The following is a 16,342-nucleotide window of genomic DNA, read 5'->3' on the forward strand; positions in this document are numbered from 1 at the left end:
AACTTCAATTACAGCTTTATTTGGAATGAAATGTTATATAAAGTTAAGTCATAAAAATTACGAAACGAAAAATAATGAGATTATATAAAGATGCAATATAGATTGCAAATTCATTTCATATTAACACATACATTCTTCAGAAGGTTGACGGAGAATATTAATATATAGTTTGTTGGATTATGTTTGCTTTTTTTTAAATACACTTCTTAACATTAGTTTTTAAAACTCTTTTTTAACTATCTATCGTTTTGCATATCTTATCGATGCTCCCGTTTCTTCGGTTTAGAATCGTTATCCAATTCGCAGACACTTCTTCAGTGAACTTTTTATCTTATCAGCATTTATAGCCATACTGTTTTCATTAAGATTCTAGTTTCAAAAAGATGGAATATGTATGAGGTAATTCTAAAGAATAACTATTAGCTTAGAAGTTTAGGGCTATAAAAGAGGTTTATGTTTTTAGTTATTGTTTGTGTTATTATACAACAATTGCCTCCTGATCTGGCATCACAATCAGCTGTTGAGTGCCTTTCACTTATTAACAAACTGAATTAACATGCCACTAATAACAACAACAGCAACAGTAACAACAACAATAAGCAATAAACAAGCTGGTGAAAACACGAAACAACAAGTGCAATCAAGTTGGAGTGTCTAGCTAAAGTGGTAACAAAACAACAACAACAAAACCCAAACGAAACGAATACAAGCAAGAAACATAAGAATCAAGTGAAAGAAGCAAAAAAAAGAGATGTTGCGATAAGCGATTAGACAGGCAGCCAAAGTAGCAGAAGAGGAGGCAAACGAGATCAGGGACTCAACAAATAGCATAATGATATGATAATGATGTTCATAAAAATATGATTATGAAGCTCGTTGCATTACTAGGTGGTGATGCTGTAATTTAATTATACACTTGCATGCAATATATACTTTATGCATTAACTTCCCGCTCTTCATTCACTCAATCTCTCTTTCTGTCTCTCTCTGTAAAGCTTTAAGCAAGCCGACAACGCCAAGCTTCCGTGGCAACAGTTACCTGATCTTGCCACCCCCTCGCATCCCCATGAAAGACAAAAGACGCGGCCCTTCGGTGCTCTATTCCGCTACCCGACCACGCGAAGCCATACAAATCTCGCTAAACTTCTCCACCATCGAACCGGACGGTCTATTGCTCTGGAGTGAGCACAATCAATTGAAATTCTTGGGTCTCGGCCTAGAGAATGGGCATCTTAAGCTCGCCAGCAATCTGTTGGGCAGCAATAACGATACAGTTCAGGCCCCAGCGAGTGGCTTTATTGCCGATGGCGCTTGGCACGGTACAAGTGTGCTTTTGGATCGTACACGTTTGGAACTGCAGCTGGATGGCGAGGTCATTTTCACCGAACGTTTGCCGGAGCTTATGCGGCGAGCGACAACAACAACACCAACGACAACAGCATTGCAGCGAAGAGCGGGTAAAGAGCCAACGATTAGCTACGAGGATATTTTCTATTTAGGTAAGTAAATGCAAACATTTCGCGCGCAGCATATTGTGACGTCACAGAATTAACAGAGCGTCTTTCGCTAACGTAATTACTAATAAATGATAGAGAGAGAGTGAAAGGTTGCGATGTGACGTCATACCTCACTATAATACCGTTGAAAAGTGCAAGCTTAACATGGCGCTCAAATGGTGCACCATCTTTAATTTTTCGACACTGCGTGTGTTTGCTTCATAAAAATTGATAATGCAATAGTGCAGACTTACCGACTTGTAATTAATTAATACTGCTGGTTTTGCTATTATTATTATTGCCTCTGTGTGACTTTCAATTCTCCCACTGCATTTGTGCGATTTGCGCTTCACCAAACCCGAAGTCAATTCAACGTATAACGAAACTGCCGGCAAAAGCGAACGTGTGCGCAACAGAAACAGCAAGACCACACAGCCAATAAGCGAAAGCAAGAGAGATGCGAACACCGTACGACACACACACACACATACACTCATATACAACACACTGCACATGAGATGAATTAAAGTGCGCGAGTAGAAACGTGAATGGTTTTTGGTTTCTGTAGTCTTCAGCGTTTCTGTTTGCGTTATTCAAATTACAATGTTTCCATTAACAAAGTAATATGCAGATGTACGTTGTACATGTCGCCATCAACATTATAATGTAACTTTCTGTTCGCAAATAAACACGAAATACATGCAAAAGCGAACGCGCCGCGTCTAAAGAAGCTTAAACAAAATACTAAACCAGAGTTAATTAGAGATGCACAGCGACTGCAAACATTAGTTTATCGACATCCACACATAAGTATCGACTGTTAAGCAGACTGTGGTACTCAAATGACACTGCTAAGAGGGCTCATATGATCGATCGCACTATGTTAGCTAACATAAGCTTCCATTCGTTAATAGCTGCTGTGTTAACGTAGCTCTGTTAACTCTCGTGAGCTTAGTTTTCTGCCCATGTGGCAATACTGCACATGTACTGTAACTGAAATTTGAAATACTCGTTTTGCAGGTGGCTTCCCCAAACAGGAATCGGTGAGCAAACGGACGCAAGGCCGCTTCTTTGAACCATTTAAGGGCTGCCTTCAAGACATACAATTCGGTGCAGAGCCGAGAGCTGTTATTAGCGATTTCTCGGCGTACCAGGGCGAGAATATTGGCTCTTGTGATTTGCATGGTGATGAGCCGATTGTTGTATAAATCAAAGAAGGAATCAAACAAGAAATAGACGAAAATAAAAATATAAAGATTGTATAACCTATTATAGAATTATTCGTATATTTATGTGAATTGCAAATTAACTCATTGTGGATGAAATGTCAAGAAAAACTGGAAACAAAAGAAAACCCCGATAAATATAGTACTTAAGCTAAATGTTAAGGGAGTTTATATATCACAAAGGCCCCAATCCAAAAAATAAAAAAGAAAAATGAAATTCAATGTATACAGATGGAGACAAGCTATTTGAAGCATAACGAAATGGAACGTAATTTTGTAAATTTTATAGAAATAACTGACAAAAAAGGAGAAAAAAAAACAAAAAGTTTAGATTAAAAAGAGGCATAAAATCATGGATCAGAAATGATATTATAATAAAAAGAAAAATTGTGGTTTATCAATAAATTGAGCAGAACTAAGAAACACTTGAACAAAATTGTAGTTTAGGAGCTAAATCTAGCAAAAACCAAAGCAAAAAAAAAAACAGATACTTCTCTTACGTAAGTGATATTTAATGTGGAATAATGATAAACATAAAATGCATATGACAAAATATGAAGAAATACTTTCCTTTAAATCAACACTTTTTAACAGACATACATACATACGTGCATATTTTGTTTTGTTAAACTATTTTTGTTATTCTACTCTCATTCACATCTATAATCTAAATTCTATATGTGTTCTTTATCAACTTTAAAACTGCCCTTAAAACAATTTTCTGCCACTTTGTTTAATTTTTAGAATAAACTGAAATTTATTAGGTTTAATGTTTTTCCTGTTTTTTTTTGATATGTTAAATGAGCAAAACGCTACTCAAATTGAAGCCGTTTAGTTGCCTTGTAGTAAGTTAGTATAATACTCTCGCTATGATTTATTGTTTTCTTCAAAAACAAACAAGAAAAAAGAAACTACTCAAAAACTTTGACTCTTCATGAAATTTATACAATACAACAAATATTATTCTTATAAAATGAGACAAGTAGTAAATCAAGAAAGTAAATCATAAAAATATATATATATATACACATATACAATACTTTATTATACAATTAAAATGCGAGAGTAAAGTAAAAGAAAAATTGAAAATTAAAATGTAAAATGTAATCGAGAACTACATATAATAAGTATGTACTATTTATTTCAAGTTATGATTTCAAAATAAAAACTAGAATGAGTTAATAAAAGCAATAATTTCAAGGCTTTACTATTTGCTAACGGTAAGCTATACTTATTTATGCCGACCGTAAGTGCAGCCAACTTAAAAAGCATTCGCGACATGGCGTTGCCGGATCGCATAAAGAATTGTTTAACAGATGGAGCAATGAAAAAAATATCGTCTTTGCTCATTCTGCCTCCCCTCAGGATCGGGGTCAACTTCATTGCTGTATACTTGGTTTTTTGCAACCTTATTGCGTTCTTCTTGCTGATTATGTAGTGCCAAGACTATAAGTAAATATGATTAATTATAATTATAATAATATTAGGTATATATGTATGTAATTCAATTCGACTCACCAAGCGCTTTGAAAGTATATGACACATTTTCCTTACTCATTGCAGATGTCTCCAAAAATAAACAGTTATGCGCAGTTGCAAATTGTATAGCTTCTTCTTTCGACACATGCCGATTGTTTTCCATATCCATTTTGTTGCCAGCCAAAACGATTACGAATTCTGATGAAATCTGTTGGAAAATAATTGAAAGTCATATTTTTCCCATGCTGGAGTTACTCACCTCCTCTCTGAGGGTAAACACCCAATCCTGAACCCTTTCAAAGCTCTTTCGATTCTGTATATCGTACACGAGTAGTGCACCTTGACAATTTTTGTAATATGTTCGCAGCAGGTGAATAAAACTACGTAAAAAACATTTAGAACGTATGCTGTCTAATAAAGTGATATATCTACCGTTCAGGTCCAGGAGTATCGCAAATGTTAAGTCTTATATAGGCATCAGGCAATACAATCGTCTTTATCATTTGCTCAGGTCCAGTGGTATTTGATGTTTTCTTTAACTCTATAGTTTTTTCGTCCATAATCCGCATGAGTAATGATGTTTTGCCCACACCTGAATCACCAAGCAACATAACATCGAATCTGCTGACCTTATTGATAGTGGAGGACCGTCCCATAATTGTTTTTTGATACGTACTCTACGAGCTTATACCATAAACTGAGCATGTAATTAGATGAGTGCAATTCCAGTACTCGGGAATTGTATATATAGTTCTAAAATATTTATTTTTTATTGCTTGCGGCGTGTGATTCAATTTTTTATATATTATTATATACTCACCAGTCGATTTGTATTATGTTCTTTAATTAGATTCTCATAAATACGAAGAACGGATTCATAAACGATTACTTTAAGTGCAATCAACATAGTAACGCGCAGTGTCAAGGAAACCCGAAGCGTAAATCGAAAGCAATGCTAAAATTATTCCAATGATTATTATGATATACAATATCATACGTACTATATGTATATTTATATAAGCCTGTCAGTGTGATTTCAATAATAACTATAACTAAAAATAAAAATAAAACACAGGATCAATCTTAATATAATATTTCGCAATTATAAGATGACTCAATTCTTAAAACTAAGTGATTATTCTTCGTAATGTTATTGTGCAATTCTTTCTTTCTTTGTTTCATAGCAAATCTTTATTTGCAATATAATACGGATGTTGAATCCAAATATAGTAATAAATAAAGCCTCCGTTGCACGTAGCAAATATGTTTGTTCGGTGTAGTTAAAAATTCCTCTATTTAGATGCACCCACATCTGTGCTTTGATACTTCTTCTTTTTCTACTTCTTTGTAACACATCGGAGTTTTCCTAGTCTTCAGTTCTTGTGCTAAAATGTTGAAAATTATAATATAAATAAAACATTTATGTAAGTATTAACAATATTCCTTATACACACTTATTGTTGCAAACAGTTCATTTATATTTTGACCCGTTTTAACAGACGTCTCAATGAATATAAAACCATGTTCGAAAGCATAATTTTGGACCTCTATAGAATCGATGCAAGATTCATCCCATAGATCTGATTTATTGCCAATTATAGCTATGATAATATCACGAGATACCTATAACAGATGATAAAAAGTGGTATGAAAGCTTCTGTTATATTTACAGAATAGTAACCTTATTTTGCATTTCCTTGATCCACTCTTTGGCAGTCCATAGACTATGAGGATGCTGCACATCGTACACAACGAGCGCTGCCTGAGCATCCTTATAATAAAAGGGCGCCAATTGATGCCAGCTATTTAAAGTATTTACATTATAAACTATTAATAACATATTTTTATTTAAACCAACTTACCGCTCATTTCCAGCCAATTCCCAACAATCTAATCTTATCGTCTTCTCCGGATAAATTGGATGGTAAGAGGAAATCAGTGTCGTTTCCTTATAACTCAGATCCTTGCCTTGCGTGTAATTTGCAATCAGCGATGATTTTCCCACTTCAGCAGCACCTAAAATAACAACTCTGTAGTGATCCATCACCCAAGACACTTCCATCGATTTGCCCATCTCCTGCCCTCTTATAATGGAGCTACGCTCTCTCCTCTTAAAGCGTATATTTCGAACTGAGCCACCGCATAGGAAAGAGCTCCAGACTTCATTGTTCTCAGTAACTAACTAAATATATCACAATTAAACTAAGTATAGCTAAAAGCGGTGTAAAAATTTACGATTTGATATGAAGTGAAGGAATGCAATATAATTGTGATTCATTTTTATACTCGCTACCCATAGGATAAAAGGGTATTATAACTTTGTGCCGGCAGGAAATGTATGTAACAGGTAGAAGGAGGCATCTCCGACCCTATAAAGTATATATATTATTGATCAGCGTCAACAGCCGATACAATCTAGCCATGTCCGTCTGTCCGTCCGTCCGTATGAAACACTGGATCTCAGAGACTATAAGAGATAGAGCTATAATTTTTCGACAGCATTTGTTATGTTTGCACTCAGATCAAGTTTGTTTCAAATTTTTGCCACGCCCCCTTCCGCCCCCACAAATTAAAAAAAATCAAATAACAAACGTAATTTCAAAGCTAGATCTGGTGTATACAATAATAACTATAGTATTTATGAGTCTTGAAAATTTGATTGGGATCAGATAAAAATTGTGTAAGTTATTAAAGAAACACTTTTGTATGAGGCGAAAACGCCTACAATCTAGTATATTGTGCGGTCTATGGTATATTTTGAATGCGGTATTATATCGATATATAACAAATACATAATTTGGTATATTTTTAGTATTTTGGTATTTCAGTATATTTTGAGAAAAATACCGCAATATTTTGCTTTTATTCAAAATGGGTAGCGGGTATCTCACAGTCGAGCACACTCGACTGTAGCTTTCTAACTTGTTTCGTTTTGTTTTCTTTACAATTCAATTTTCTACGACACGACGTGAACGTTCGCTTTCATATTTATTGTTTACCATATTATTTCTAATGCGTTATTTAGAATATTTGCTTATCACCATAAACTTTTCAAATCTCTCGTTGGAAATTTCATTTTCTGCAATGACAAAATTAACCAATTTAAATGTAAAATTCTCTATGATCCAATCAATTTTCTGCGGCGCGCACACACACCTACAAAGGGACATTACTTGCAACAGTTTTTCGTCGTTTGAGTCGGTTCATTTCCATTTAGTTTTATAACAGATCCCTGATTGTTGTCGTTCTTCGGTAGTTTCTTGGCTGTAATGGACAAGAATTGAATCATTTAGTATTCAATAATCTATTGATTTAATAGCAGCACTTACCAATTGCTAAGAAGATATCATTGACATTCATGCCCGTCTTCGCGGACGTCTCCATGAACAACAATCCGTTCTCCTCTGCGTATTGCTTCGCCTCGTCAAACTCAACAACGCGAATGTTAGACAAGTCCGCCTTATTGCCAGCCAACGCAATGATAATGTTCGGTGGGGCCTGAAAAATAAGCGCGTAACACAAATTTCAATTTGTAAGACATAAAAATAAATACAAGTATGCAGGAAAAAAATTTGAATATGAGCAACTTCTTCCTGATTTCTATTATTTTATTTCTAAAGTTTGATTACTATAAAATAATAACATTTTCTCAACAATATTAAATCACAAATTACAGAAAAGCAAACTTAAATGGTAATTTTTATTATCTTACTATTTCATGTATTTATTCTTAGCCATCATTTATGAAATGCATTTTTTACTTTTGACAAACCTTGAACTGGCCATAATTTGACGTGAACAATGCCGGAAATGATAAATAAGTTCAATGCACGAGAGTAACATATGTTTCAATTCAATAAATACGTATGCATGAAAGGGCGTAAAAAAAAGCACAGGGCTGAACTACTTTTAATGAGAACTGAAGCACAAAAGGCTAGAATGCAGAGTGGCTTGATTGAATGCATCACTCACTTGATTACGTAGTTCTTTGACCCAAGTTTTTGCACACTGAAAACTGTTCTGATTCTGTATATCGTAGACAACGACGGCGGCCTGCGCACCTCTATAAAACATGGGAGCTAAGCTGTGATACCTGTAAACGAAAGAAATATTTGTTAATAAATAACCCTTATCAAGATCAAGATCAAGATCAATCAGAAAGATTAAACTACAGTACAATTTAAGTTTTTAGTAATTTTAACAGTACTATTATCAGCTAAAGTAACAGTCATGTTATCATTAGCAGAATATTACATATATTGACATTACATTAACAGCTGATTTAACATTATTAGCTAAAGTAACATTACATTGACATTAACGTTAACGTTAACATCTATTTAATCAGTTCATTGCAAACTTACCGCTCCTGACCGGCTGTATCCCAGATCTCGAACTTGACCACCGTATCCTTTATGCAAATGGTTTGTGTGAAGAAGGCAGCACCTATCGTGCTCTCCTGGTACTCATGAAACTTGCCCTTAACAAAGCGCAGCACCAGCGATGATTTGCCCACTACAGCAGCACCTAAAATTACAACTTTGTAGTGATCCATCACGCAAGGCATTTCCATCGATTTGCCCATCTCCTGCCTTCTTATAATGGAGCTAAGCTCTCTCCTCTTAAAGCGTATAATTCGGACTGACCCACCGCGTAGGAAACAGCTCCAGATTTCATTGTTCTCAGTAACTAACTAAATATATCACAATTCAACTATGTATAGCTAAAAGCGGTGTAAAAAATTCACGATTTGATATGAAGTGAAGAAATGCAATACAATTGTGATTCATTTTTATATATATAGAGATATATATACGATTTTTATTATAAATGTTAAATTTAAATACATACATACAACATAAAAATTATAAATTGGAAAAATACACACACAGCTTGCTAGGAGTTGAATCTTTTCCCATATCTTATGCTGTTATCTTTGTTGTTTTTGCTTTTGTTTTCGTATTGTTTTATCTGCGTTTTATTGGTTGATTTCTCTTTTGTTTTTTATATTTTTTTGTTGCTTTGCTTGGTTGATCGCTGGTTGATATACATATACATTGAAATCGGATTGAAAATTAAATTGCATTTGTGAATCGAGTCAAAACAAAGTCGTTTATGTATAAGATTTACTTGTTCTTCTTAGACTTCACTTCATTTGCTTAAACTTCATCTTAATTTTTGAAATTTTGTTTATCTTTTATGTTTTATGTTTATGTTTTTGTTACGATAATTTAAAGAGTAGCATTTAATCTTCGATTGTTGCTAGAGAATGTGGAAATAAAATAAGCTAAACGTAAAGTTTGAACCAAAAATGAATAATTTCATTAATTCTTTCTTGTATGTTTTTCAATCTTTTCATGTATTTTTTTATTAATTTTTTTTTTTTTTTTAGATTTTTATTTCATGTTTTCTTTTTCCATATGTGTATATATATATAATTTATATAAATTGCAACTATCACACGTGTCCATCGCAACTTGACGGCCGGATAGACACACACATTGCCACAGATCGAGGACGAGCGAATCTTCAGCTGCTGATCTGAACTGAACAAAACTGAACTGATCTTCGGTTTTATCTTCATCATTACTTTTTTTATTTTATTTGTTTTTCTTTTCTTTTGGAACGCTGCTGAGAACAACTGCAACTGGAATTTCTCTGGTTTCATCGTCACCCATTTATAAACAAACTTATCAAGTTTCTTTCATTATTTTTTCGTTTTGTTTTCTTTACAATTCAATTTTAAACATTTCTACGACACGACGTGAACTCTCGCTTTCATATTTATCATGTTTATTCTTTACCATATTATTTCTAATGCGTTATTTAGAAGTTTTGCATCTGATCGAGATGAAATTGTAGGAGGGAGCTCTCTAAGTGGCGGTTTGAACTATGTGAGGGAATCGGGGAGCGTGGACCAGAGTTAGAAGTATGTTAGGAGCGTTGTGTTTTGTTTACTTTTTGATAACATTTTACGGTTGATTTTAACGGGACTATGCTGTTGTTGTTTTTGTTGTTTTATTATTTTCTTTACGTTTTTGTTTTTTGTTGTGATTGGTTTAGTTTTTTGTGGTTTTCTTTATCATTTAATTTAATTCATAATTAATATTATCGTTATCTTCTGGTTTTCCATCATCATCAACATTATCAACTATGTGAAATTAAATTGCTTGCCCCTGGGAGCCGGCATTAGTTTTAAATTTTAAGTAATGTTTTTTTTTATAATTATCAGCTTAAACTTTTCAAATCTCTCGTTGGAAATTTCATTTTCTGCAATGACAAAATTAACCGATTTAAATGTAAAATTCTCTAGGGGCGAACACACACCTACAAAGGGACATTACTTGCAACAGTTTTTCGTCGTTTGAGTCGGTTCATTTCCATTTAGTTTTATAACAGTTCCCTGATTGTTGTCGTTCTTCGGTAGTTTCTTTGCTGTAATAGACAAGAATTATATCATTTAGTATTGCAAATAATCAATAATCTATTGATTTAAAAACAGCACTTACCAATTGCCAAGAAGATATCATTGACATTCAAGCCCGTCTTCGCGGACGTCTCCATGAACAACAATCCGTTCTCCTCTGCGTATTGCTTCGCCTCGTCAAACTCAACAACGCGAATGTTAGACAAGTCCGCCTTATTGCCAGCCAACGCAATGACAATGTTCGGTGGGGCCTGAAAAATAAGAGCGTAATAACATAAAGATAAATACAAGTATGCAGGAAAAAAATTTGAGCATGAGCAAATCCTGAATTCTATTATTTTATTTCTAAATTTTGATTACTATAAAATAATAACAACATTTTCTCAACAATATTAAATCACAAATTACAGAAAAGCATACTTAAATGGTAATTTTTAATATTTTACTATTTCATGCATTTATTCTTAGCCATCATTTATGAAATGGATTTTTAAACACGATACCCATAGGGTAGAAAGGTATTATAACTTTGTGCGTTTTCGCTCATACAAAAGTATTTCTTTAATAACTTACACAAATTTTATCTGATCGCAACCAAATTTTCAGGAATCATAATTACTATTGTTATTATTGTATATTCAAAATTCGCAGCTCTAGATTAAAAATTACGTTTTTTGTTGATTTGCGAGGGCGGAAGTGGGCGTGGCAAAAATTTTAAACAAACTTGATTTGCATCAAGCATAACACTTGCTGTTGAAAATTATAGCTCTATATCTGATAGTCTCTGAGATCTAGGTGTTCATACGGACAGACGGACAAACAGACAGACCGACATGGCTAGATCGTCTCGGATGTTGACGCTGATCAAGAATATATATAATTTATATAGTCTGAGGTGCCTCCTTCTACATGTTACATACATTTCCTGCCGGCACAATGTTATAATACCCTTCTACCCTATGGGTAGCGGGAATAAAAAGCACAGGGCTGAAGTGCGTTTAATGAGAACTGAAGCACAAAAGGCAAGAATGCAGATCGGCTTGAATGAATGCATTACTCACTTGTTTACGTAGTTCTTTGAGCCAAGTTTTTGCACGCTGAAAACTGTCCTGATTCTGTATATCGTAGACAACGATGGCGGCCTGCGCGTTTCTATAATACATGGAAACTAAGCTGTGAAACCTGTAAACGAAGAAATATTTATTAATAAATAACCCTTATCAAGATACGTTTTAATGAACTACAACAGCAGTAATAACATGAGCAGTAGAATTTTCTATTGCAGAAATATACATATTTAGATAACTAAAACTGTATAATCAAATCTAAAGGTTAGTCAACATTAACAGACAAAACAATACTTATCATAATTAATGCTAACTTTCAGATATTCAATCAGAAAGATTAAACTACAGTACAATTTAAGTTTTTAGTAATTTTAACAGTACCATTAACATATAAAGTAACAGTCATGTTATCATTGGCAGAATATGCAACATTACAATAACAGCTGATTTAACATTAGTAGCTAAAGTAACATTACATTTACATTAACGTTAACCTTAACATCTATTTAATCAGTTCATTGCAAACTTACCGCTCCTGACCGGCTGTATCCCAGATCTCGAACTTGACCACCGTATCCTTTATGCAAATGGTTTGTGTGAAGAAGGCAGCACCTATCGTGCTCTCCTGGTACTCGTGAAACTGGCCCTTAACGAAGCGCAGCACCAGCGATGATTTGCCCACTACAGCAGCACCTAAAATTACAACTTTGTAGTGATCCATCACGCAAAAGCATTTCCATCGATTTGCCCATCTCCTGCCCTCTTATAATGGAGCTAAGCTCTCTCCTCCTAAAGCGTATAATTCGGACTGACCCACCGCATAGGAAACAGCTCCAGACTCCATTGTTCTCAGTAACTAACTAAATATATCACAATTCAACTATGTATAGCTAAAAGCGGTGTAAAAATTCACGATTTGATATGAAGTGAAGAAATGCAATACAATTGTGATTCATTTTATATATATAGAGATATATATACGATTTTTATTATAAATGTTAAATTTAAATACATACATACAACATAAAAATTATAAATTGGAAAAATACACACACAGCTTGCTAGGAGTTGAATCTTTTCCCATATCTTATGCTGTTATCTTTGTTGTTTTGCTTTTGTTTTCGTATTGTTTTATCTGCGTTTTATTGGTTGATTTCTCTTTTGTTTTTATATTTTTTGTTGCTTTGCTTGGTTGATCGCTGGTTGATATACATATACATTGAAATCGGATTGAAAATTAAATTGCATTTGTGAATCGAGTCAAAACAAAGTCGTTTATGTATAAGATTTACTTGTTCTTCTTAGACTTCACTTCATTTGCTTAAACTTCATCTTAATTTTTGAAATTTTGTTTATCTTTTATGTTTTATGTTTATGTTTTTGTTACGATAATTTAAAGAGTAGCATTTAATCTTCGATTGTTGCTAGAGAATGTGGAAATAAAATAAGCTAAACGTAAAGTTTGAACCAAAAATGAATAATTTCATTAATTCTTTCTTGTATGTTTTTCAATCTTTTCATGTATTTTTTTTATTAATTTTTTTTTTTTTTTTTAGATTTTTATTTCATGTTTTCTTTTTCCATATGTGTATATATATATAATTTATATAAATTGCAACTATCACACGTGTCCATCGCAACTTGACGGCCGGATAGACACACACATTGCCACAGATCGAGGACGAGCGAATCTTCAGCTGCTGATCTGAACTGAACAAAACTGAACTGATCTTCGGTTTTATCTTCATCATTACTTTTTTTATTTTATTTGTTTTTCTTTTCTTTTGGAACGCTGCTGAGAACAACTGCAACTGGAATTTCTCTGGTTTCATCGTCACCCATTTATAAACAAACTTATCAAGTTTCTTTCATTATTTTTTCGTTTTTGTTTTCTTTACAATTCAATTTTAAACATTTCTACGACACGACGTGAACTCTCGCTTTCATATTTATCATGTTTATTCTTTACCATATTATTTCTAATGCGTTATTTAGAAGTTTTGCATCTGATCGAGATGAAATTGTAGGAGGGAGCTCTCTAAGTGGCGGTTTGAACTATGTGAGGGAATCGGGGAGCGTGGACCAGAGTTAGAAGTATGTTAGGAGCGTTGTGTTTTGTTTACTTTTTGATAACATTTTACGGTTGATTTTAACGGGACTATGCTGTTGTTGTTTTTGTTGTTTTATTATTTGCTTTACGTTTTTGTTTTTTGTGTTGTGATTGGTTTAGTTTTTTTGTGGTTTTCTTTATCATTTAATTTAATTCATAATTAATATTATCGTTATCTTCTGGTTTTCCATCATCATCAACATTATCAACTATGTGAAATTAAATTGCTTGCCCCTGGGAGCCGGCATTAGTTTTAAATTTTAAGTAATGTTTTTATTTATAATTATCAGCTTAAACTTTTCAAATCTCTCGTTGGAAATTTCATTTTCTGCAATGACAAAATTAACCGATTTAAATGTAAAATTCTCTAGGGGCGAACACACACCTACAAAGGGACATTACTTGCAACAGTTTTTCGTCGTTTGAGTCGGTTCATTTCCATTTAGTTTTATAACAGTTCCTGATTGTTGTCGTTCTTCGGTAGTTTCTTTGCTGTAATAGACAAGAATTATATCATTTAGTATTGCAAATAATCAATAATCTATTGATTTAAAAACAGCACTTACCAATTGCCAAGAAGATATCATTGACATTCAAGCCCGTCTTCGCGGACGTCTCCATGAACAACAATCCGTTCTCCTCTGCGTATTGCTTCGCCTCGTCAAACTCAACAACGCGAATGTTAGACAAGTCCGCCTTATTGCCAGCCAATGCAATGACAATGTTCGGTGGGGCCTGAAAAATAAGAGCGTAATAACATAAAGATAAATACAAGTATGCAGGAAAAAAATTTGAGCATGAGCAAATCCTGAATTCTATTATTTTATTTCTAAATTTTGATTACTATAAAATAATAACAACATTTTCTCAACAATATTAAATCACAAATTACAGAAAAGCATACTTAAATGGTAATTTTTAATATTTTACTATTTCATGCATTTATTCTTAGCCATCATTTATGAAATGGATTTTTAAACACGATACCCATAGGGTAGAAAGGTATTATAACTTTGTGCGTTTTCGCTCATACAAAAGTATTTCTTTAATAACTTACACAAATTTTATCTGATCGCAACCAAATTTTCAGGAATCATAATTACTATTGTTATTATTGTATATTCAAAATTCGCAGCTCTAGATTAAAAATTACGTTTTTTGTTGATTTGCGAGGGCGGAAGTGGGCGTGGCAAAATTTTAAACAAACTTGATTTGCATCAAGCATAACACTTGCTGTTGAAAATTATAGCTCTATATCTGATAGTCTCTGAGATCTAGGTGTTCATACGGACAGACGGACAAACAGACAGACCGACATGGCTAGATCGTCTCGGATGTTGACGCTGATCAAGAATATATATAATTTATATAGTCTGAGGTGCCTCCTTCTACATGTTACATACATTTCCTGCCGGCACAATGTTATAATACCCTTCTACCCTATGGGTAGCGGGAATAAAAAGCACAGGGCTGAAGTGCGTTTAATGAGAACTGAAGCACAAAAGGCAAGAATGCAGATCGGCTTGAATGAATGCATTACTCACTTGTTTACGTAGTTCTTTGAGCCAAGTTTTTGCACGCTGAAAACTGTCCTGATTCTGTATATCGTAGACAACGATGGCGGCCTGCGCGTTTCTATAATACATGGAAACTAAGCTGTGAAACCTGTAAACGAAGAAATATTTATTAATAAATAACCCTTATCAAGATACGTTTTTAATGAACTACAACAGCAGTAATAACATGAGCAGTAGAATTTTCTATTGCAGAAATATACATATTTAGATAACTAAAACTGTATAATCAAATCTAAAGGTTAGTCAACATTAACAGACAAAACAATACTTATCATAATTAATGCTAACTTTCAGATATTCAATCAGAAAGATTAAACTACAGTACAATTTAAGTTTTTAGTAATTTTAACAGTACCATTAACATATAAAGTAACAGTCATGTTATCATTGGCAGAATATGCAACATTACAATAACAGCTGATTTAACATTAGTAGCTAAAGTAACATTACATTTACATTAACGTTAACCTTAACATCTATTTAATCAGTTCATTGCAAACTTACCGCTCCTGACCGGCTGTATCCCAGATCTCGAACTTGACCACCGTATCCTTTATGCAAATGGTTTGTGTGAAGAAGGCAGCACCTATCGTGCTCTCCTGGTACTCGTGAAACTGGCCCTTAACGAAGCGCAGCACCAGCGATGATTTGCCCACTACAGCAGCACCTAAAATTACAACTTTGTAGTGATCCATCACGCAAAGCATTTCCATCGATTTGCCCATCTCCTGCCCTCTTATAATGGAGCTAAGCTCTCTCCTCCTAAAGCGTATAATTCGGACTGACCCACCGCATAGGAAACAGCTCCAGACTCCATTGTTCTCAGTAACTAACTAAATATATCACAATTCAACTATGTATAGCTAAAAGCGGTGTAAAAAATTCACGATTTGATATGAAGTGAAGAAATGCAATACAATTGTGATTCATTTTTATATATATAGAGATATATATACGATT

At 33.8% G+C, this 16,342-nt stretch overlaps 4 protein-coding genes and 1 pseudogene across 12 annotated transcripts in view; 1 reads left to right on the forward strand and 4 right to left on the reverse strand.

Annotated features, from left to right (window-relative positions):
* The window catches only part of LOC132783516 (MKRN2 opposite strand protein), a 71,669-nt gene extending 69,393 nt beyond the window's left edge, over positions 1-2,276 (reverse strand). The window contains exon 1 of the mRNA XM_060788716.1: positions 1,751-2,276. The gene's annotated coding sequence lies outside the window, so the exon portion shown is untranslated. The remainder of the gene's footprint in view (positions 1-1,750) is intronic.
* Positions 1-3,771, forward strand: part of LOC132783512 (protein eyes shut) — a 69,902-nt gene extending 66,131 nt beyond the window's left edge. Inside the window, 2 exon segments of the mRNA XM_060788712.1 lie at positions 996-1,499; positions 2,517-3,771. Coding sequence (XP_060644695.1) covers positions 996-1,499; positions 2,517-2,704 — 692 coding nt within the window. The 3' untranslated portion in view covers positions 2,705-3,771.
* Position 3,772: 1 nt separating this feature from the next.
* On the reverse strand, positions 3,773-8,896 carry LOC132783522 (ras-related protein Rab-5A-like). Of its 7 annotated transcripts, none has more exons than XM_060788729.1 (10): positions 8,566-8,896; positions 8,174-8,294; positions 7,531-7,699; positions 7,375-7,465; positions 6,064-6,217; positions 5,022-5,156; positions 4,634-4,954; positions 4,461-4,581; positions 4,241-4,409; positions 3,773-4,168 (listed from the first exon to the last, which is right to left on the reverse strand). In XM_060788729.1, the coding sequence occupies exons 1-5, from the start codon at positions 8,784-8,786 to the stop codon at positions 6,208-6,210; spliced, it is 612 nt and encodes a 203-aa protein (XP_060644712.1). In that variant the 5' UTR covers positions 8,787-8,896; the 3' UTR covers positions 3,773-4,168; positions 4,241-4,409; positions 4,461-4,581; positions 4,634-4,954; positions 5,022-5,156; positions 6,064-6,207. The 7 variants fall into 7 exon arrangements, with proteins under 7 accessions (XP_060644712.1, XP_060644716.1, XP_060644715.1 ...); XM_060788733.1 differs by having other exon boundaries at positions 3,774-4,168; positions 7,358-7,465; XM_060788732.1 differs by having other exon boundaries at positions 3,775-4,168; positions 6,064-7,280; positions 7,358-7,465; positions 8,566-8,895.
* An 84-nt stretch (positions 8,897-8,980) lies between these two features.
* LOC132783524 (ras-related protein Rab-5A-like) lies at positions 8,981-12,699 on the reverse strand. Of its 3 annotated transcripts, none has more exons than XM_060788736.1 (5): positions 12,226-12,699; positions 11,690-11,810; positions 10,711-10,879; positions 10,546-10,636; positions 8,981-10,471 (listed from the first exon to the last, which is right to left on the reverse strand). In XM_060788736.1, the coding sequence occupies exons 1-5, from the start codon at positions 12,414-12,416 to the stop codon at positions 10,465-10,467; spliced, it is 579 nt and encodes a 192-aa protein (XP_060644719.1). In that variant the 5' UTR covers positions 12,417-12,699; the 3' UTR covers positions 8,981-10,464. The 3 variants fall into 3 exon arrangements, with proteins under 3 accessions (XP_060644719.1, XP_060644721.1, XP_060644720.1); XM_060788738.1 differs by having other exon boundaries at positions 10,533-10,636; XM_060788737.1 differs by having other exon boundaries at positions 10,529-10,636.
* An 862-nt stretch (positions 12,700-13,561) lies between these two features.
* Positions 13,562-16,313, reverse strand: LOC132783523 (ras-related protein Rab-5A-like; annotated as a pseudogene).
* Positions 16,314-16,342: the final 29 nt, after the last annotated feature.

The sequence above is a fragment of the Drosophila nasuta genome, chromosome 2L, assembly GCF_023558535.2.
Source record: "Drosophila nasuta strain 15112-1781.00 chromosome 2L, ASM2355853v1, whole genome shotgun sequence".
NCBI classification, from domain to species: Eukaryota; Metazoa; Arthropoda; class Insecta; order Diptera; family Drosophilidae; genus Drosophila; species Drosophila nasuta.

Coding starts and splice junctions, on each gene's coding strand:
- LOC132783522 (XM_060788727.1), bottom strand. CDS start 4,857: ATGGGACGGTCCTCCACTATCAATAAGGTCAGCAGATTCGATGTTATG. Junction 4,410..4,460: donor TGTTTACCCTCAGAGAGGAG/GTGAGTAACTCC, acceptor ATTTTCCAACAG/ATTTCATCAGAATTCGTAAT. Junction 4,169..4,240: donor ATATACTTTCAAAGCGCTTG/GTGAGTCGAATT, acceptor ATTTACTTATAG/TCTTGGCACTACATAATCAG.
- LOC132783524 (XM_060788736.1), bottom strand. CDS start 12,416: ATGGATCACTACAAAGTTGTAATTTTAGGTGCTGCTGTAGTGGGCAAA. Junction 11,811..12,225: donor GATACAGCCGGTCAGGAGCG/GTAAGTTTGCAA, acceptor CTTCGTTTACAG/GTTTCACAGCTTAGTTTCCA. Junction 10,880..11,689: donor TCAAAGAACTACGTAAACAA/GTGAGTAATGCA, acceptor CTTATTTTTCAG/GCCCCACCGAACATTGTCAT.